The 22,468-nt window shown below is 47.5% G+C and overlaps 1 protein-coding gene across 1 annotated transcript; it reads right to left on the bottom strand.

Annotated features, from left to right (window-relative positions):
- Nucleotides 1-2,850: 2,850 nt before the first annotated feature.
- On the bottom strand, nucleotides 2,851-22,029 carry TSPAN33 (tetraspanin 33). Its single transcript, XM_072784522.1, has 8 exons — nucleotides 21,831-22,029; nucleotides 8,982-9,039; nucleotides 8,176-8,303; nucleotides 7,769-7,843; nucleotides 6,402-6,497; nucleotides 4,731-4,859; nucleotides 4,154-4,315; nucleotides 2,851-3,943 (listed from the first exon to the last, which is right to left on the bottom strand). Exons 1-8 carry the CDS (start codon nucleotides 21,930-21,932, stop codon nucleotides 3,842-3,844), a joined length of 852 nt encoding a protein of 283 aa, XP_072640623.1. The 5' UTR covers nucleotides 21,933-22,029; the 3' UTR covers nucleotides 2,851-3,841.
- Between the last annotated feature and the right edge of the window lie 439 nt (nucleotides 22,030-22,468).

The following is a 22,468-nucleotide window of genomic DNA, read 5'->3' as shown; positions in this document are numbered from 1 at the left end:
CCTCTCATCACTGTGTTTATTAGTCAGTGAGTACTGATGGTTGAAAATGTGACTGGAGTATCTATGCTATTCCATTCATGTGATTGATTTATCAGGTTCCCAGTATGATAGTGAAAAGCCTCTAGAGGCTTAACCTGCAATATAAATTCTAGAGCATGGTTACTCTTCACTTTATTCCCTTCTCTAAGTGTCTTTTCTATGGCAATTTGGAATATCAAAATACTCTTAATTTATTTTTTGTAGGGAGAGGGTGTGATTTACAAAATGCTTCTGACCTCTTTAGAGTAATGGCCCAAGGGAACGCTTGCGGAGAAGCAGCTTTCTGTGTCCCCTTTTTGAAACTGGTCCCTGACCATGTTTGTTAACATATCTGCTCTTTGGGCTGAGGACATGTCAGAAAATAGCATATTAAAGGACCCACACATTAAACTTTGTTATAAATATGTGCCTGGCACACAGTAAACACTCAATAAATGTTAGGTAACTTTTAGAACCAAGGCCAGACAACGCCCACCTCAAGCTCTTGCCAGTAACCAACATAGCTCATTCCTACCATTCCCCCAGTTAAGATATGCATGAGAGTGGGAAGAAGGTGTAGTAGGCTGAATAATGACCACCCCAAAATGTCCATGTCCTCATTCGTGGAACCTGTGTGTTTATTACCTAATATGGTAAAAGGAACCTTATAGATGTGGTTAAATTAACACTCTTAAAATTGGAAGATTATTCTGGATAACCTGGGTGGGCTCAATATAATCAGAGGGACATAGGAGAGTTAGAGTCAGAGAATAAAGGAGATGTGACTACAAAAGCAGAGGTTGATGTATTTTGAAGATGAAAACAGGGGCCAGGCAAACAAGTAGCCTCTAGAAGTTATAAGATGGATCCTCTAGAGCCCTCAGAAGGAACTCAGCTCTGATGACACCTTGATTTTTAGCCCAGTGAGACCCATTTCCGATTCTGACTTCCAGAACTGTAAGATAACAAATTTGTATTGTTTTAAACTTGTGGTAATTTGTTACAGCAGCAATAGAAAACAAATTCAGAGGGAATCAGAATTTCATTGAGCATTTGCACTCTTGGACTCAAGTCCTTGTTTAAATAGTAGGGCCCACAGAACTAGCAGTATCTTTCTTGCCACCTCGCCCCAGCCATATTTTCACCATCCTTCAGGCCTTTCTCTCCACTTCTGCCCCTCCAGCCTGATTTCCGACACCCCAAGAATCTTCTTCCATTCACCCACCTTTGAGGCCTAGATTCGATAGATGTTCTAAGATCCTAGTGTTAATCCTACCGTATGTTAGAGACTAGAGTTATTAGAAACAGAAACCCAGGGAGTAAATGAAAATGAAACATGAAATAACCATGAGAAACCATTTTAAAAATTGGGGTATTTTCTCTCCCAGCATCAGGCCAAGGAGAAAGAATGCTAAAGAGAAACTGAGAACCAGAGACAATGAGAAATGGATCTAGCTAGGAACGATGAACTGCAATATAAGCTTCTGAACTTTTGCTAAAGACCTTTAAGGCCTGAGACTTGGGCAGAAATTCCTGACCCTTTTGTCCCAAGTCCAGAGCGCTAGATGCTGAAAGACCTAAGTAAAAGGGTAGTTTGGAGTTGAAGCAGTCTGGATTTGGATCCTGGTTCTGCGGACCACCGCTCCTGTTCTCATTACAAGAGGCCCCAAAGAAGCCCCTTGCCAGGTGAGCTCCTTAATGCCGGTGAACCGGGAAAGTGCGTCACCCCAACTCCTAACCCAAACCACTGTTCGCGTCACCAATAAAAGAAACAGTATAAAATGCTTTATAAAATGTGTCCTCGACACAGAGGAAGCGCGCTTTTTGACCCTTCTCGCAGAATAAAAGGCCCTTACTTTTAATTTTTTATTTGTGACGATTTTTTCTTTCCGTTGTGTTACTAGCTGGAGCTAAACATTGGCCGGGGCCCCAGGCGGCCGCTGGAAAGGCGCCCTCCCAGGAGCAGAAGGCTCGTTCGGAGACTGGGGGCGGGGAGACAACTCGCGACTCGGGCCCTCCCGCGCCGGGAGCGATTCATTCCTTCGAGCCTTTTTCTCCCGCCAGGCCCGCGGCCCCCGACGGCCGAGCGCGGCGACGGGACTCCGGGGAACGCTCACAGCCGGGCGCGGCCCGCCGCCCCCGACCCGCCGCGGGCAACCGAGCTCGCAGCTCCTCCCGGCGGGGGGCGGGGGCGCCAGCTCCGGCCGCCGCGGAGGCGGGGACCACCCACCGCGCCCGCGGCCCCGCCCCGCCCCGCCCCGCCCCCGCCGCGCCCGCCCCGGCCTCCAGGCTCGACGCCCTCGCACGCTTCTCGGGGCGTGACGGAGCCCCGCGCCACGCTGGAAATTTCTTCTGAGTACTCCCCAGGTACTGCGGGCGGCGGTACGGGCTCCTTCGCATAAACACGGAGGAGGGGGCCGGGGGCCCCAGACCGGCGCGAAGAGACGGCCTTCCGCCTCCGCCCCGCCCCGGTGGAGTGTGCTAGACTCTGACTTCCAGCTGCATCCTCACCTACCCCCATTCTAAAAGTTTTGGGCGGCCAATTTTAATTCAGTTTAGTTTGGGGGAAAAAATTAACGTCAGGTTTTGGGATAAAAGTACGCCGTTCCCAGATCGGAACTAGGAACCTTTCGCCCTAATTGAGACCAGAGGGGGCGCGGTTGTGCGAGGGGAGTAGCGCATCTGGTTGAGGGAAACGGGCGAGGGACGGGGCCCCGGAGGTACTTGGTGTTTAGGGGAGTCTCCAATCCCCACCTGGAGGGAGGGCCCACCCGCTGCGCCTTTCTACCCCTCCCGTTCGAGTTGCCAGAATGGAAAATTCGTGGAGTCCAATTTAGCGCAGGTCAACAAACTTTTATTGCCACTTCTGGCTCCCTGGCCCCAGCAAGATCCCTGTTTCTTACACTGTAGAAATACTGAGCTCTGGTGCGGCGTGATGGGGGCGGGGGTGTTATCCTTGCCTCCACAGTACACTGCCAAGGCTAAAGAAACCCCCCTTGCTGGAGAGGGAGGGCCAGAGGGGAGGAATTCACGGGCACAAGTGGCTCAGTCCCACCTCTGCTAGCTGCAGAGTATAAAGACCATGGTTTCAAATCTGTTAAAAAAGGGGTGGAGTGGGGGAGAGGGATGAATTTGGCAGCTCTTGTACCCTTGCCCTTGCTGCCATGTTTCCATGGAAATGAGGGAGGGGCAGGATGTAGCTCACTTTGACTACCTGGGAGGATGGCAGGGCAGCATTTAGTAAACACATCGCCTTCCACTCCTACCCAACACATACAACTAACTGTCCCCAGGCGACCCCAGGCTCACTGCCTGTTCCATTCCCTTCCCTTCTGGAGCTGGTAGCATACCAACTGGACTCCAGGTAGGACTATTAGAGTCCACTCTCCAGCCAGGTCTTGCTGGCAACAGATGGAATCAGAGGATGTCCAGCAGGCTCACTAGCAGCCCAGGGAGAATGCTGGTTGTAGCGCCTCGGTGAAAAGCAGCACCTAGTACCCCCAAGACTCTCTGCAACTACTGTTCCCCAAACATCTCTGCCCAGAAACAGTTAAAAAAAAAAAAAATAAAGCCAAACGTATAAGGTTAAAAATAACTCTAACAATGCTGACGGGCTAGGATGAGGAGAGGAGGAGGTGTGCCCTTCCTAGGCTGGAGCCACCTGTGCACCCTGCCTTCTGCCCGGCTGGAGTTGGCTTCTTTCCACTGGGCTGTCGCTGGGGGACTGGAATCCAGATCTCCATTTGGTGCTGAAAGCTATACCCATTGCTTTTGGTAGATGAGGCTCGCCTGTTGCCATAGTGAGGAGGTGCAGGATGGAATCTTAGTACCATGGGTCAGCTCGGTGCTGCTGGTTGTACAGCTGTAGCTTGATCTGATCTTTGATTTGATTCACGAGGATCTGGGACAGCAGGATTCCTACCAGCTGGGAGAGGCGAGATGGATTGAGCTCTCAGCAAGGAGGGATGTCTTTGTTTTCCCTGACTCAACCTTCCCAGTATGGTCAGCACCATCCCGTCCCCTGCTTCTTTGCAATGTCAGTGCCTGATACCCTAGCTGATCCCCAGGTGCCCTCCCCAAAACAAAGGAGTCTTTGCAGAATTGTAGGACCCACAAGTCTTACAGGGTAAGTTACCTGGGGGATGGCCAGGCCCAGTGCTATACCACCAAGAAAGAAGAGGTTGCTGTGTATCCAGTTGACCAATTTGTCAATACAGCCATTGGTATAGATGACTTTACTAGCTTCCAAGTAGTCAAGGGCCTGCATACCTTGGCCACACATGGTGTTGATCACTGCCTGGGGAAAGAGTTGAAAAGCCAAATGGAACTCCCATTCCCAAACTTTTTATTTTGGGCCCTAGCTGATGGGCTTCCCACCCTTTCTAAACTCCTAAATTGTTAGGGAATATAAGTGGAGGATCCTAACTTGGAAGTTGCTAAGTGCAAGCTTCCTTTCCTCTGGGAGATCTGAGCTCAGTTCTTGCTTTAGAGACTTACACCTTCTGAATCCCCACGTGAACTGCAGGAGTGAAAAGTTAACAGAGACATGAGATTGGGGTGGAGAAAAACATCTGACAGCTGTCCTACAAAATTGGCTGGTTAAACTAGGGAATGGGGATTCCCCACTGTGGGTACCCCCACTGTGGGTATCCTAATCGGGAAGTTAACTGAGATTGCTGCCGAGGAGGAAATGAGATGGGACACAGGCTCACCTGATTTGGGGTAGGCAAGCAACAGGAATAAGGCACAGAGCAGCGCTCACGGCTGGGATTGTCTTCTGAACAGTTGAAGTACATGTTCAGGGACCAGTCCTTATAGGAAATCCCTCCACAGCAGCTGAACTGCAACAAAGCCCACCATAGAGGTTAAGGATCACCCACTCCTCACACTGAGGTGACCAGGGGAATTCTTAAAGCAGCCAAAAGTCTGTGGCCAGCTTCCATTTATAAATTCAGGTTGTTTTTAATCACAACCTTACACCTTGAGCTCATGTTTCTCAGTGGCCGTTACCTTTATATATCTTGTTATAATGACCATAGTTGTATATATATTTTGTTTTTCACATTCAACATGAGCTTCTTGAGAGCAGTTTCTTCATAGTATAGAGGCTGGAAAATGAGGTGTTCACAAACAGTAGCTGAAATAATTAAAGGATCAGCCTTGAAAATATTTGTCTTAATACAGAGAAAATAGAAGAGATTCTTTAATATTATGGGCCCACAGTTACTCCATGAAAGCAGGTAGGATCCAAGTAAGTTGCACCAAGGGAAGGGGAACTCGGTACTGGTCTCAAAAGCACTTTTATTTAAAATTCAACTTTTGATTCGTAGCAGCATGATTCACAACAGCTAAAAGGTGGAAGTTACCCAAGTATGCGTCAAAAGATGAGTGAATTAACAAAATGTGATATATACATACAATGGAATGTTAGCCTTAAAAAGGAAGGAAACTTTGACATACCCTACAACATGGATGAAATCTGAAGACATGCAAAGTGAAATAAGCCACAGAAGGACAAATACTGTATGATTCCACTTATATGAGGTCTCTCGAGTAGTCCAGTTCATAGACAGAAGGTAGATGGTAGTTGTCAGAGGTTGGGGCAGGGGGAAGTTGAGAGTTAGTGTTTAATGGGTAGAGTTTCTTTGGAGGAAGATGAAAAAGTTCTGGAGATGGATGGTGGTGATAGATGTAAACAACGCGAACGTACTTAGTGCCACAGATTTGTATACTTAAAAAGGTTATGGTAAATTTTATGTTATGTGTATTCTAGCACAATTTTTAAAAGTGTAACTTTTGAATAGGTAATATTTAAATATTTAAAAGTCTGCCCGTTTTCTTATCCCCCTATAAGTAACCACTTAGTAATCCCTCTGTGGGAAACCACGTAGTTTCTATATGTCCTTGTAGATTCCTTTTGCAAATATGAATACATATTCTTTCCTCCTTTGTTTACACCTATGGTAGATTACTATAGATACTACTGTTCTGTCCTCTTTTTTCTTTTTAAAAATTTTATTTTTATTTATTCATGAAAGACACATAGAGAGAGAGAAAGGCAGAGACACAGGCAGAGGGAGAAGCAGGTTCCATGCAGGGAAACTGACGTGGGGCTTGATCCTGGGTCTCCAGGATCAGGCCCTGGGCTAAAGGTGGTGCTAAACCACTGAGCCACCAGGCTGTCCCTGTTCTGTTCTCTTAAAAGTACTTTTAAAGCACTCTGCTATGTATGGTTTCTTGCCAAACCTTCTTCCAAAATCCATTACCCGGCAGGTAATGAAGAAGCCTTAGGCCTGAAGGGTGAGGTATCTCTTGGGATGGCATTAACTTTTGCCTACAGCCTCTCAGACCACAGCTGACCTCCCCCCACTCCTAGGCCATACCTTTTTCTGGCCAAAATCAATGAGGTTCTGTAGATCCAAGTCATCTCGGTAGTGCACAATGGCATTATTGATGATCTCACTTACTTTCCCTCGTGCCTGCCAGAGACATAAGTACAGAATCAGAACACAGGACTAATTCCTAACCTGCTCCTCCATTCAGTAATAACAGTAGACAGTGGGCAGCCTTCTTAATTTAAGTCAGTCTTGAAATCAGAACCAGGTCCTAGGTTGATGGCTTATTCTAAAGCTCATCTATCCCTGGGCCCTCAGGTACCAGTAGGCAAGAGGAACACAGGGCCTGCTGTTGCCTCTTCTCAGAGCCATATTTTGAGATAACAAATCTAAGATTTATTTACCTCTGAACACTATTACCATAAAATACTTACTGATGGAAAGCAGAGAATCTAATACATGCATATTTTAGTAGAAAAGTGCTTACAAAGCTGAGACACTGCCCTCTAGTGGACCTAATGGAACTGCATCTCTTTACAGCCCAAACAGATCATTTTAGTATTTTACTAAACCAGGACTAGGACATTCTAAATGAACTCAGTGGCTCCCCATTTCCTAGTTTCCATCATGCTTTTTTCCCTTCTTGCTCTGCTACTTTTATCTTTTTTTTTAGTAATTTTTTAAAAAGATTTTATTTATTTATTTATTCATGAGAAACACAGAGAGAGATAGAGAGATAGAGAGAGAGAGAGGCAGAGGGAGAAGCAGGCTCGATGCAAGGAGCCTGATGTGGGACTTGATCCCAGGTCCCCAGGATCACACCCTGGGCCGCAGGCGGCGCCAAACCGCTGTGCCACCAGGGCTGCCCCTGCTACTTTTCTCAAAGTTTCTTATCTTTAGCCCAATATGACCTCTGGCAATCATTTGCCCTTTGAGAAAGGAAGTCTGGTTTTTAACCAAAAGGACTGTCACTAAAAAGCAGATCACTTCCAGATATGGTGAGCACTGCTCAAAATCTCATTTACTTTCCCCCTTCCCTCCTTCTGTTTATCACAATAAGCAATCTTTAGAATAAATAAAAGTTTCTTCATATTGTCTATGGTCTACTTGATAATTGTGTTTTACCCAATAATTTGCCATTCAAGTTTGCAGATTATTTTAACATTGTGTTATAGAATTTACTTTCCTATTGGCCTCTCAGACTGTCAGAGGAAAACAGCTCACAATCTGGAAATTCTCTTTACCTATGGTGACTTTAAAGGCCATTCGTTCATCCCTAAGGAGAATTTTTCAAAGGTTGATGCTTCTCAGGGGAAGGAGCACTATGGTTAATTAATCGGGCTAAGCACAGGCAGTAACATTCTCTTCCTCCCTCTGGTTCACACCTGAGGAGGGCCCCTGGCTCCCAATGCTACCTTGTCGGAGAAGACGAAGCCCAGGACCCCTGCAGCCAGCTGTAGCAGGAACACGATGGTGAGGCAGAGCGAGAACTGTGGACAGCAGGTAAGAAAATGAGACAGTGATTACTGGGCTGGGCTGTAGCCCCTCCCAGAGCCATGGGGGTACTGGGTACTGGGGGGCTATGGGGTACTTCTCCCAGATGCCCCACCCATGATAAAGGCCTCTGCCTCTGCCATGCTATCTTGAGGGTGGCCACCCTGTGCTGAGTCATCTGGGTCAAGCTCTACAGTGGGAAGCAGACAGCACAGGCTTTGAAGGAAGGGTGGGACAGAGGAAACTGAAAGGTTGTAAGAAAGGCATCAGGAGCCTGGGAGGCATATGGAGGAGGCCAGGGTCTTTCTGGGGGCCCCTGACCACTCACCGTCTGTAGGAGGCAGATGTTCTCACGAAGGGATCCAATACAGCCGCAGAAGGTGAGCAGGAACATGAGAATGCCCACCACAATCAGCAGGATGGCAGGGTCCACTGCCACGCAGGCCAGGGCTGCTTCTGGGGGAGGGGCTGCCTCTCAGTCTGAGCCTGGTGCTGACTGAGAGTGAAACCCAGGGAAGAGGTGGGGGGTGCCCCTCAAACCTGTTCTCTGCTGGGGGAATCTCTGGTATGGTTGGATGGTGGTTATGGGGAGGCAGTACTCCCCTCCCGTGGGGAGAATAAAAAGGGCCCAGATGGGTTTGTGACAGTTAATTTGAGGAACTAACAAAGTAAGAGCCTTTATTCCTAAGCTTAAGAGAGGAGGAACCACTTTCGCTCCAGAAAAGAATTAGAATGGCATTAGGCTCTCAGTTTTGCAGATTCCGTTTCCTGGAGACTCTGTGCAGTAGAACAGGAATGGAGGTTGAGTTACTTCAGGACAGGGTGAGGAGGCGGGGCTGAGGCCTCTGATTACTCTCTGTTCCCAGAGGCCTACCCTCTTTCCTAGACATTTCCTAAGCCTACAATGCAGGCAGATCTTGGAAGATTCATGGGAGCTAAGGGAAATCCTGGTGAACCGGCATAGGTGGCCTGATGCCTTGGAGTAGGGTGCTGTGATAGGGCTAGAAGGCAGCTGTCCTCTTTAGCCCCATTGCTTACATGGGAAAGCATAGTAGAGGGTCAGGGCTGAAGGAGGCAGAGGAGGAAGGTGCTTGGCAAGAGTCCTGGGAGGACAGAGGAGGATCTATAGCTCACCTGCATGCTTCATCAGCCGAGCGTAGACTCCCACAGCCACCATCACCATGGAAATCACCTGTGGACACAGGGAATGAGGCAGACTCTGAGATTTAAGAAACCAGAGAGCCTCCTTTTAGTTACCTTAAGGAAGAGCAGGAGGAAGATGACTTTCCCAGGAGCCAGAGATGAGCATCTCTGTTCTCCCAAGAGATAACAGTTGATAGCATCTGTCTGCTTTGCTTCCAAGAAAAGCTTCCAAGAAAAGCTTTTACCAAGATGATCTCATTTGATCCCTACGATACAGTTTTCTCGTGGGGCAGCTATTTCCCCCATTTTACAGATAAGGAAATTAAGGCAACGCAAGGTTACTAACAGTGGTTAAGAATGTGGGCTTTGGAACCAGTCAAACCTGGGCTTCTGCTAGACAAATCTCTGAGCCTCAGAGATTTTATCTGTGCCTTTTGGATCTGAAGATGGGAATTTAAAACAACTACATCTAATAACACTACTGTGAAATTAGATAAGATAATGTATGGAAAGCATTTAACACAATGCCAGACAATAATATTATCTATCATTATTTTTTTTTATTATCTATCATTATTAATAGTTAACCTAATAGTCCAGGGTCACAAGTTTTGAATTTGAATCCAATTACATCAAAGGGCAGGGTTGGTTCTTTTTTTTTTTTTTTTAAGATTTTTTTTTTTATTCATTTGAGAGAGAGAGTGCATGAACACACAGAGGGGAGTGGGGCAGACGGAGAGGGAGAAGCAGATTCCCCACTGAGCAGGGAGCCTAACATGGGGCTTGGGGCTTGATCTAGGACCCTGGGATCATGACCTGAGCCTAAACCTGATGCCCAACCCACTGAGCCACCCAGGTGTCCCCAAAGGGCAGGTTTTAAAGCTGAAGCAGGCCTGAGTAAATGCATCCTCCTGGGTCTCTAACTCTTTTGGGGATCAAAATGGCGTCAAATGCAAGAATGCACATGCCTATCAATGTGAAAGAATGCATGCATGAATGCATGTGTGTAAAATACCAAACTGCCTTGGCAAAGGAGCCTTTATCTTTATAAACCTGGATTCCAGTGTGGCGCAAAAGGTTTAGATACTTCAAACTTCCTGGCTTCTCCCTGAGAGAATAAACCCATCAGAGACTACCAGCAATCCCCAAAGGGGCCTTTTCTGCACCCCCACCTCCACCCCAGGCCTCCAGGAGTGCAGGGCAGCCCAGTGTGCACATCTCTTGGCTACTCTTTCTTTGTGCCCAATCCCCAGGCTGGTGCTAAGCAGCCGCTGGTTGTCACCATGGCAATAGCTGAGGCCAAGCTCTGGCTGGAGGGAGTTCTCAGCAGCAGGGACTTGACCAACTCAGTGGGGAAGAAGATGGCTGGCTAGACTCCACTGATCTACAAGACAGAGACTAGCTGGAAAGAGCCATCTTGGGGCTTTGGTGGGAGAAGGGACTAGGGCCCCTGAAGAAGTAATAGGGTCAGAGCAATCCCTCGGCAGAAAGACATTTTTCCTTAGTGGCCTCTGCCTTCTGGTGCATTTAGCAGTAAATGGAAACCCTTATCTAAAAGCATATCTTTCAGGACTCTTCTCTGGCTATGTACACAGCCTTGCCCCCCAATCATTTGACACTGCCTCTGACTCTGAGCCAGATGTGTTATCTGCTGGCCCTTATGCTCTTTGTCCAGGAGAGAGGGAGCTGCTTGAAGAGCTGTTGAGAGGGGCTGGAGGTGCCAGCTGGCTTGCTGTCTCCCTGGCACAACCAGGTTGAGGGAGCAAGGGGGAGTGGGTGGGAGGCAAGGAAACCATACAACAGAGATCCCCGTCATCCCCAAGGCCTGTAGACTCAGCCCTTTGCCAGAGTGACTGAGCACCTTGGCCTCCCCTTTAAAACTCCTCACAGCCAATTAATGGTTCTGAGTATCCTTTTACTGATGCATTTATTTTTAAACTTTTTAAAAAGATTTATTTATTTATTTATTCATGAGAGACACACAGAGAGAGGCAGAGACATAGGCAGAGGGAAAAGGAAGCTCCCTGCAGGAGCCCAATGTGGGACTCGATCCCGGAACTCCGGGATCACACCCTAAGCTGAAGGCAGACGCTCAACCACTGAGCCATCCAGGCATCCCTTACTGATACATCTAAGGACATATATCTGTTCTTTATTTCTGTTGTTCCCAGGCTCCTCAGTTTTTGCACATGTTAAATTTTCACTAGGATGTATAACTTCCCACAGAGATGGTCTCTGATTAAATCCTAACACAACTAAAACAAGAAAGAGAAAGTAAAGAGATGCCACGTATTACGGTAACTTAATTCCATGTATGGGCCTGTATTACAGCGGTTGCTGTGTCCTTATCTGTGATAGGTAGAACAGTGTCCCCTCAAAGATGTCCTGTCCTAACTCCTGGAACCTGTGAATATGTCACCTTCCATAGCCACAGGGGCTTTGCAAATGTGATTAAGGATCTTGTGATAGGGAGATTATCCTGGCGGGCCTTAGAAGAGGGAGGCAAGAAGGTCAGTCAGAGAAGGAGATAGGTACAACCACGACAACGGAAGCACAGGTTGGAGTGGGGTAGTGCCATGAGCCAAGGAAGATGGGCAGCCTCTAAAAGCTGAAGAAGGCAGAAATAGATGCTCCTCTAGAGCCTCCAGAAGGGACCATCCCTGCTGATACCTTGATTTTACCCAGTGAGACCCATTTTGGAATTCTGACCCCCAGAACCTAAGACAATTAATCTGTGTTGTATTAAGCTATGGATTGTGTGGTAATTGATTACAGCTACAATAGAAAACTGACACACTGTCCAGATTCAATTCATCAGCTGCTATGCACAAGGTACTCTAAGGACTGCAAAGATGAGTGAGATGTGGTCCCTGCCCTTGAGGAGACCTGTAGGTTATATGGGAGAGGGCAAGAACATCTATAGCCCATAATTCCCAAACTTGGGGATCATTAGAATGGGAGGGAAGGCAGGGAGAGAACTTAAAACTGCAAATGCCTAGGCTGCACCCCAAACCACATATTTCAAAATCTCTGATGTTAGAACCCAAGCAAAAGTATTTCTGAATGCTTTCCTGGTGATTCCAATGTGTAGCCAAGTTTGAGAACCACAAGCCTAATGCATACTCAGCCAGGGATGTAGAGCAGCAGGTGCAGGTTACATTAAAATCGAGATTAAGACTTTAGTATTATCATAAATATTTAACGTGGTCATTAATGACACTGGTTACCTGGAGCTTACTAGTGAACTCTAAAATTCAGAATTTCTATCACTGATCTGTGTCTTCATCCTGGATTCACAGCTTGCCCTTTTACACTCCTATTCCTGTCCACATCTCCCACCCTGAATTCCTCAAAGCTCCTGCTGTCCCAAAGTTAATGCTGCTGCTGTTAATAACACAGCATTTCAGAGCTGACTAGAACCTTAGAAATGAGCTCGGCCACTCACCTCTTTTTATAGATGAGGCCCAAAGAGAACAGTGATACTTTACCAAGTGTACATGGGTGCAGAGGAAACATCTGGATGAAACCCAGTTTCCAGTCTCAGTCTGGAACTCTTTTTCCTATACCAGACTTTGGCACAAAATCCTTATAGCACCCCGCAATATTGCCAATGACCTCCTTGACCTCCTTTCATGATGAGGATGGAGATAAAGACACTTCTTAGAATGGCTTTTCATATTCTGGCTAGAATGAAGCCTCACTGGAAATTTTTAAAAGCTAGACACAGTTTTTAAAATAGCTGAGTCTAGTGAAAGGCATGTTCCTGAAGAGCTGTCAATCAAATTATATAAAATAACTTGCATGCACCAATACCTTTATCCTTTTTTTTTTTTTTCAATACCTTTATCCTTATAGGAGGTGAGTAATCACCTTATAATGAAAATAGCCATCCCCTGGGCTCCTTGGGAAAATGGTTGAATCCATGACTGGAGCAGGAGATACGCAAGATAAAAGCCTGGAGTATCTCATGGTGCCAGAAAGTAAGGAAATGCTCAAAAACACCTCCCCGTCCCCCTCCCCCCACAACTGATATGGGTATGCCAAAGGACATCAAAATAAGAAAGTATGAAATTATTACCCCAAACATAAAATAAATATCCATGAGTCCATACTGATAAAAAGGACTTAAATTTTAAAAAGGGAGGGCACCTGGGTGGCTTGATGGTTGAGCATCTGCCTTTGGCTCAGGTTGTGATCCTGGGGTCCTGGGATCGAGTCCTGCATTGGGCTCCCTGCAGGGAACCTGCTTCTCCCTCTATGCCTCTGCTTCTCTTTCTGTTTCTCTCATGAATAAATAAATACAATCTTAAAAAAAAAAAAACAGGACTTGAATAGATAAATCAGGGAGAAAAGACAAATCTCTGATGCACAAGAATTCCAAATAATTTGTATATAGATGCTGTACTCTCAAGGAGGGGGAAGCACAACTTCCTACTTCCATGTGGGCTGCCCATAGTGACGTCTTTCCAAAGGACACAGTCTGGAAGAGGGGGACACAGGCTAACTTTACAGTGGAGAAACCTGGCAAACACAACCTCAGCCAGGTGAGTCAGGTCAGCACCAACAGGAGTATATCATAGGCATATGATATGATGTTGTGAAAATAATACTTCACTCCTACTTCTTTCCCCTGAAAACACATAGCCCTGATATAACCATGAAAAAACCATTAGACAAGTTCCAGTACAAGGACACTCTAAAAAATAACTGACCAGTACTCCTCAAAACTGTTAAAGTCATCAAAACTGAGGAAATTATTTTTCTTTCTTTCTTTCTTTCTTTCTTTCTTTCTTTCTTTCTTTCTTTCTTTCTTTCTTTCTTTCTTTCTTTCTTTTTCTTTCCTTCTGTCCTTCCTTCCTTCCTTCCTTCCTTCCTTCCTTCCTTCCTTCCTTCCTTCTTTCTTTTTCTCTTTTTCAGAGGTGGTAGGCGCAGAGAGACAATCTCAAGCAAGCTCCTCAAACAGCCCGAGCCAATGAGGGGTTCCATCCTGGGAACCCAGAGATCATGACCTCAGCTGAAATCAAGAGTCAGATGCTTAACTGACTGAGCCACCCAGGTGCCCCCAAACCAAGGAAATTCTAAGAAACTGCCACAGCTAACAAAAACCTAAGGAGACATGACAACTAAATGAAATTTGGTATCCTGGATGCATGCTGGAACCCAAAAAGGGTGTTTAGTGAAAACTGAGGAGATCTGAATAAAATATGGACCTCAGTGATAATGATAATACCATTAATTGTCACAAATGTATAATGTATACTCGTGTCACGAATGTCATGCTCATGTCAGATATTAAGAGGAATTGTAGGTGGGGTATATGGGAACTCTGAACTATCTTCTCAATCTTTCTGTAAAACTAAAACTGTTCTAAAAAATATAACCTATTAAAGAATAGCCACTCCCAATTTGTTAAGTTTTAGTTGGTTAGTAAATCCACATTCTTTTAATATCAGTTTTTCCTAAACTGGGATTCACTTGTATGCAATTTCACAAACTTTAATCAGGGGGGTTTGCCTCTATACCAAAGTATAAGGCAATGGATCTTAAAACTGTTCAGATATCAGAGCACCAGGAAGCCACAATGCTCTGTTAGTATAACCTATACAATTTTGACATATTAAATTCTTTTCTTGGGATGCCTGGGTAGCTCAGTGGTTGAGCGTCTGCCTTTGGCTCAGGGTGTGATCCCGGGTCCGGGGAGCAGTCACACATCAGGCTCCCTGCATGGAGCATGCTTCTCCCTCTGCCTATGTCTCTGCCTCTGTGTGTGTGTGTGTGTCTCTCAGGAATAAATAAATAAAATCTTTTAAAAAATTTCTTAAACTTTAATATGCAATTGCTGCTATCTAATTTATAGTCCCTAATTACCTTTTCCCAGTTCTCCCAATAGTGTTTTTTTTTTTTAATTTTTTATTTATTTATGATAGTCACACAGAGAGAGAGAGAGAGAGAGAGAGAGGCAGAGACATAGGCAGAGGGAGAAGCAGGCTCCATGCACCGGGAGCCCGACGTGGGATTCGATCCCCGGTCTCCAGGATCGTGCCCTGGGCCAAAGGCAGGCGCTAAGCCGCTGCGCCACCCAGGGATCCCCCAACAGTGTTTTTTTTAAACTCCTTTTTTCCTCCTTTTTTTCTGATCCAGGATCATGCATTTAGTGATCTTGAGTGATCAAGTCTCCTTTGGCCTGGAAGAGTTTTGCAGATTTTTTCTTTTTTCTTTTCTTTGTTTTTGGTCTTTCAAGACACTAACTTTTTAAATTAAAAAAAAAAAATGTTTAGGGCAGCCCCAGTGGCTTAGTGGTTTAGCGCCTGGATGTGATCCTGGACTCCCAGGATCGAGTCCCGCGTCGGGCTCCCTGCATGGAGCCTGCTTCTCCCTCTGCCTGTGTCTCTGCCTCTCTCTCTGTGTGTGTCTCTCAGGAGTATCTTTTTGTTTTAAAGATTTTATTCATTTATTTGACAGAGAGAGAGAGAGAGAGCACAAGCAGGGCGAGTGGGAGAAGCACTCTCAGTCTTCTGCTGAGACTGAAGACAGAAATATTACACAGATAATGTTGTGTCCTGTGAGGAAGCACAACATATTAATTTCTATCATAGAAATAAAGAACAATATACTGAGCAATGACAAAGCTGTTAAACATATGTTTCTACATCTCATAAAACAATAATACAGGCACTACTCTAAATAGTTTCCTAGTTTTCCATAATATTTGGTTGCTCCTTATCCTCTTCAGTTTGCCTTCTGCTAACACTTGCAGACAGATAAGCAGCCACAAATACTAAAGTTCATGGGAGAAAATAGAAAATGCAGAAAATTCTCTGCATTATTTGAGGTCTTTTCTTACAAATTGCAGAAAGACAGCCATGATTTGATGTTTGTGAGAAAAACCCTTATTCTAGCCCCTGGGACACTCATTGCTTTATAGCCATTATAATGCACTAAGGGAGGAAAGGTTATAGGGCTCCAAGATGAAACTCTGAACAAGAGTTCTTCTGGCTCTAGTTCCCAAATGCCAATAATTACAAGGCAAATTAGCTCTTGGAGTCCACTTGGACTGTACCTTAAGACCAAGGTAGTGTGACAAGCCCTGACAAGTAGACCTGGGGAAGGCCCTCAGAGACAACAGTGGGGTCTCTGTTTCTATGATAGATGTGAAACGTCTCTGTGGACTATAAAATATACAAAAACATCATTAATTATCACCTCTCTCAGGCTAACAGTAGAAAAGTGAGCAAATGAGATTTGAGGCTGAAGGAAGTCAGGCCCAAGGTTAGCCAGCCCTCACCTAGACTCAGTCCTTAGCTACTTGCCACTTGTCAGAAGGAGCACTCCTCCTAGCTTTCCAAGCCCATCCCTACCTAACAGGTGACCTCTAGGACATATTTCTAGCAATGGTAATAGCTACCCTTGTTGAGTACTAAGGGTCAGGCACTGGGCTAGACACTTTATACCCACGTTTTCATTGCATTCTGACCACAGTCCCAAGAGGGTGTTAGTATTTCCATTTTACCGAACTGATGTTGGGAGAAGTCAAATAACTTTCCCCAGATCACTCAGACAGTGAGCAGCTAAATGGGACAGGAACCTAAGTTTTCATGTCTCCGGAGACTTGTGACCTGGGCCACATGGCTACCTTCCTCTCTCTGCCTCACAGCAATCCCAGTGCGTGTGCATTCACCTGGGACATCATGTGAGGTGGGAAGAAGCTGCCTGTAGTCCTCTTGGGGGAGTAGCTGGTAATCTCCAAACTGGGCAGGATTCAGGCCGGGTAGGGAGGTGGGGGAGGGGGGGCGGAGTAAGAGAGCACCAGGAGGTGGTGGTGCCAGAAGGGCCCAGAGGGAAGTCCCTGGAACATGGCCCTGGAAGGGGAAGACATGGCATCACCACGCAGGGCCTACCAGCCCCTGAGAGAAAGCCCTGGCCTTATCTGTCTCCATATTCTAAAGTCCAGTTTACATGAAGTGTGTACATTTGTCTCAAAGTCCTCTCCTCTTCTTTGGAATCTATTCCCCTCTTCTTTTGAAGGTGGTAGGAGACAGCTGCGAATAGAATCATTCCCCATAATCCTGGGGAATCAAAACCTTGCCTCTGCCACAGGACATTGGATGGGAGGGTTCTGTACCTCTGGTTTCTCAGTCCTCTCTATCCTCATTTCTGGATAAGCCTGCTAGACCTAACACAGGGCCCCCTCTCTCACTGCCCAGGATCTGCATGCACTAGTTCTCACGTGGCCATCCTGGCACCATTGTTCCTGAGTTTCTGAGGTAGCAACTATCTATGTGAAACTGGCTCTTGGCTTTCTCCCTCTGGACTGGATGGAATTGTCCTATTAAGGAAGGAAATCCAAAGAACTCTTCCCTTTCCATTGTCTGGAGCCAACCCTTTAGCTTCTTCTTAGGCCATGGCTTGTTTTGGTTTCCCAAGGTTATAAATGAGGGACAGAAGTCCACAAGGGCTCATAGTAGTATAAACACTCAAACTATGGCCCTGGAGCTCCTAGCCTGACACAGAGTCTGCTATCAAGACTCTGAGAATTGCTACATGTTTTCTTTTATTCTTTTAAAGGCTTCTTGAAGTTTATGATTTTCTATTCGGTACAAAGCAAAGAAAGCCGTTGAGGAGATAAGAAAGCGTGTGAGTGACTTGACAGCATAAGATATGCTTCTTGTATTCATTTTTAGTGTGTGTCTTTTTTTTTTTTAATTAAAAGAATATGACTACTTCACTTATTACAGCCTACCTAGCCGACAGGGAAAGGAGGAGAGTGGGGGTGGGGTGGGGGGGAATGGGCTCTGCCTCCTAATGTACTTAGGTGTGAATGTGTGTGTGTGTGTGTGTGTGTGTGTGTGTGTGTGTATGCTGGGGGTTATGTCAGGTTGTGGAAATGGCCCCTGCCACTCAGGAGCAGTTTTTTCCAGGCTTGATGCCTGGTCATTTCCTCATGGCTTCTAAGCCAGGTTACAACAGATAGTGGTGGAGGTGCTATGGGGCATTCGCTGTGCCCTGGGGACTCCAACCCTTACAGTGGTCCTGGAGGTGAGAGTGAATTTCTTAAAGAAGATAACTCACTTGAGGCCTGGATCAGTCTAGGAAAGACCCAGATGGGGATCCACGTGTGCTGCAGTGGAAGTGAAAAAATCTGGGTGCTGTAGATAGGTAATTATGCATGGCCCTGAGAGAGATGTTGGAAGGGGATGGCTCACCTGGCTTGAGGGAGGAGTGCTAAGCCACAGGATGCAGTGCAGAAGAGAACACGGTTGGATCCCCTCTCCTCCACTAAGAATGCTCAAGGGTGTTTGGTTATGCTGCATCTTGACAGACTAGTCATCATAAGAGAGGGAGGAGTGGCATCATGCTTTCACCAGGTAGGGGCTGTTCCATCATTTGGCATTCAATAAACATTTAGTAAGTATCCACCCTGCCAAATTCAGCTGGGCACTGAGAAGCAAGAAGTGAATAAGGCAGTGTACCCTCAGGGGCCTGAAGTCTAGAGGAGGAGACATAAACACGTAATTGCAGCACAGGTAAGGGGTGTGACAATCAAGGTATATATATATAAGGTGCCATGGGAGCCGTGAGGCATGGCCACCAAGAAAGCCTGGGCTGAGTCACAGGGACTAGAGGTCTGAGTTCTGCTTGACTCTAAACCACCCCAACTGCTGCCCTGAGTGGAAAATGGGCCAGCAAGGAAGGAGATGGCTGCCATGGGCAGCACTGATAATGCTCCTGCCAGTGTATGCCCATGGCTGATAAAGCATGTACCATGGCACTCCCTTTCCCTCTGCATAGAGCTGTCAGACACAGGGAGGGGAGGACAGCAGGCTACTACTTGACTGAAGAATTGTAATACAACTTTTGGGATCTTGGGGCAACTACTCTGGGTCATGGGATACCAATAATCAGTAACCCAGCAGCATGATTATGGGGAGAAAACCAGAACTCCTAGGCAAAAGAAGTGACATTTGAAACATGAACAGGAGGAATGGGTCCTGCTCCTAAAGAAGCCAGCAGCCTTCTGAGTCAGACAAAATGACCCAAGGGCCAGGGCTGTTAGGACAGCAGCAGGGATAGCCAGTGCCACCACCACCACTGAGTGTGACCCCAGACAACACTGGCTATCTTCCCAATGTGTTCCAGCATAGATACAAACACTGCCCATACACAGCTCCCCCAGCAGCTGGCCAGAACATGCACTCTGCCTGGAGAAGGAGAGGGTCACCAGTGCCATCCATGGGTGCCTCCAGGGTAGACGAGGGGAATTTGATTGGGATGGTGAGAGCCTGTTGAAAAGACAGTATAGGAACCAGTCCCTGAAGGGTGGTAGGAAGAAAGAGGATCCCTGAGCTGGGGAATCAGCTCCTCATCTCCAACTCTCCTTGTGTGGAATGTACCTCTGTGGCTCTGGCCTTGGGAGAAAAGTGACCCAAAAAGTCCTGGCCTCTGGGAAGGTCAATGTCCTAGGGACACCAGGACTCAGAGAGATGCATCCTTAGATCCAGCTCCAAGTCCTGAAGAAAGAAAAGTCCCCAAAGTGATGCATTCATCTTTAAATAGCTCACAGAGGCAGAAAAATTTTCTCCGTTAGAGGAGAAAGATTAAGGACAGAGAGATAGATATATTGGCTTAGGGTCACACAGTAAGTTGATGCCAGAAAAGAACTAGGCCTCTTGTCCTTCATTGTGCTATTTCTGACTTTTTATGAGTCCAAAGTAGGGCCAAAAAGGGGCTCTTTTCTAATTTGGGGTGGTGCCAGCTTGGTTAGCCAGGTCCTCCGACCTTGAATGGATCATTTTTACCAAGGTAAATGGGTCTATGGAACCAAACTCTCTCCCTGGCTGCAACCTACCCAAACAATTTGTCTGGTAAAAGAGGGGGATGGAGTAGGGTGGGGAAATCCTAGAAAATGACCGTGAACGCAAGTGTAACAGATGCACCCAGCTGTTGTCGCTGAGGAACATAGATAAGGGTGAAGTGCCAAAGGCTCCAAAGAAGAAGCAGAGTCTTGGCTGACAGAGAAACTCAAAATGAGGATCTGAGGTCCCTAGGATGCTAATGCTGGCTCTGAGGATGGCATGTCATCTGTCAGGATGGCATGTTACTGGCCTGGCACATTCAGTGAGCATGGAGGAGGGTTCACTGGGACTTGCCCCTAGGCAGGGAGTTTCCCTTAGGTCATCCCCTAGCCCCCACAGAGTGGTGGTGAATTTTTCTTCTGTTCCTCCCTAACCTCCAGCTGAGGCAGAACCTAGACGGTGGGAAGTTGGATTAACTACTAACACCCCAGCTACAGTAGCAGTCATCTGGGCCACAGACTTTCCCGAGAGGCACTGTAGTTCAATAGAAAAACCACCAGATCCAACTTACTATCCAACCTTGGATAAAACCATTAACATCTTTGTGCTTTAGTTTTCTCGTGTATAAAATGTGGGTGCCAGACAAGATGTCTTCTAGATTTTTTTTTCCAGTTCTAAAACTGAGAATTTGTTAGGAATTCAAACTTCATTTTTCCCAGTACAATGGCTGAGCTCTTATCACCACCCTCTGGGATTTCTCTCATTTGTCCCAACAGGCTAGCACTTATGTACTTTGTGTCTGTTCTTCAAACCACAGCCCCTGTGAACCTTTCCAGCAACTGACTTAGATGCTTGGTCTGTTTCCTCTCTTAGGAAACATATTTTACACTCAAGCTTTCTCCCTCCTGCAAGTCTGAACTTCAGGTCTCAGGCTGAAATGAGCAGGGATAATGGGCACCTGCAGCAGCTGCTCTGGCGTGGCTGGAGCTGGACCAGAAGGGAGGATGGGAGAAGGACGTCTCTATGTCCTCAAACCCAGAGGAGCTCAAAGGCTCTATAGGACATGAAACAGGGTTGACCTAGCATCTCATGATCTGGTCCAGCTGGATCCTCAGCTCCAGTAGAATGTTTCTGCCATCTCTGATCATACTGGCCTTAATTTTATGGAGGAGGGAACTAGAGCCTACAGAGGTGAAGTATTGCCCAGGTCAACAAGTGCAGGTTCGAGACGGGAATCCAGGTAGTACCCAGTCCAATATTTTTTTCCACTTTTCCACCCTAATGATAAGATTCTGAAAGGACTGCTGGCCTTTTAGCCCAACACAGGGCTAATTTAAAGAAGCTGAAGATGAAGACGTGTCAGGCTCCAGGGCAATTTAAAGAAGCTGAAGATGAAGACTTGTCAGGCTCCAGGGCATGCATGCAGTCTGGTCCTGAGAAAGGTGGGACAAAGTCTGGGACAGTGCTGGGAAAGACATCCACATCTGGAGGCCACTGCTGCCCCTCCTCAGCCTTCGAGAGGAGGGAGGCATCAGAGGCCTCCAAAAGGAAAAGATGAAGTCCTTTAATCCATCCTCTCTGAGGTAAAGGGGAGAGCAGGTCTGGGTTTTCCCTCCTTCCTCTTTTTTCTTTGCTTTGGGGCCTCCCAGCCCCCAGGCCCGAAAGTCCCCCAATCATGAACGTACCAGTGGGTCTGCTTTGGGGCAGCAGTAAAACCCTCTACTCCTGAGCAAACCCATTTTTTTTTGCCTGTCACATATCCTCATCCGATGCCCAGAAGATCCCCATTTGTCTTGACCGAATCTCTTGCGTTACCCTACCCCGCCCCCCACCACCCAGCATCCCCCTGCGGACGCGGCGCCAGCATGGTCCCTCCCCAGGAGAAATTACCCCAAAGTGTCATCAACCCAGAAAACTAAGCAGTGCGTTCACGACGCTCGCCTGGAACCTGGCATCCCGGGACGCCCCCTCCCCAGCCGGGGGTAGCCCACTGCACCCTCGAGGGGTGCCCTGCACCCCAGGTGCCCCCGAGACCCGCACGACTCACCCAGAAAAGCATGTTGAAGAAGAAGAGCAGGTATTTCACCAGCGGGCTGACGAAGGTGAACTCCTCCCCGTGGGCGGCCGGCGCCCCGGGTCTCCGGGCCATGGCCCCGCCGCCGTCCCCCCGGGGGCCTATCTCCCCGCGGCGGCCGGCCCACCTGCGCGCCCTGCGCCCGGGGGCATGAGCCGCGCCACCGCGGGAGCCCGGGAGGCGGGGGAGCTGCGCCGCGGAGGGAAGCGCCCGAGCCGTGCGTCCGGGAGCAGCGCGGGCAGGGGAACTGCGCCGCCGCCGGAGCCGCGGGAGCCGCGGGAGCCGCGGGAGCCGCGGGAGTCGCGGGAGCCGCGGGAGTCGCCGGAGCCGCGGCGGGCAGCGTGAGCGGCGGAGACTCGGCGGCGGCGGCAAGACCAGCCCGGCCCGCCCGGCTCCCAGGAAACCGGGCCCGCCCCCGGCCGCCCATTGGCGCGGCTGCCGAAGCCTGACTTCCCATTGGTCGGTCGCTGATGTCACCAAGCGTGCAGCCATCCCTCTCCTCCGAGGGGCGGGGGAGACACCTGTTCTGTGAGGGACAACTTGTTAAAGGGTCAGTGGTTCTGCCGCCTCCCCCGAAAGGGAAGCATCCAGGCAGCAGCTGCTCCGGGGAA

Source organism: Canis lupus, chromosome 18 (genome assembly GCF_048164855.1).
Source record: "Canis lupus baileyi chromosome 18, mCanLup2.hap1, whole genome shotgun sequence".
NCBI classification, from domain to species: Eukaryota; Metazoa; Chordata; class Mammalia; order Carnivora; family Canidae; genus Canis; species Canis lupus.
Note: the sequence above shows the minus strand (reverse complement) of the source record. Positions and strands in the feature narration are given on the sequence as shown.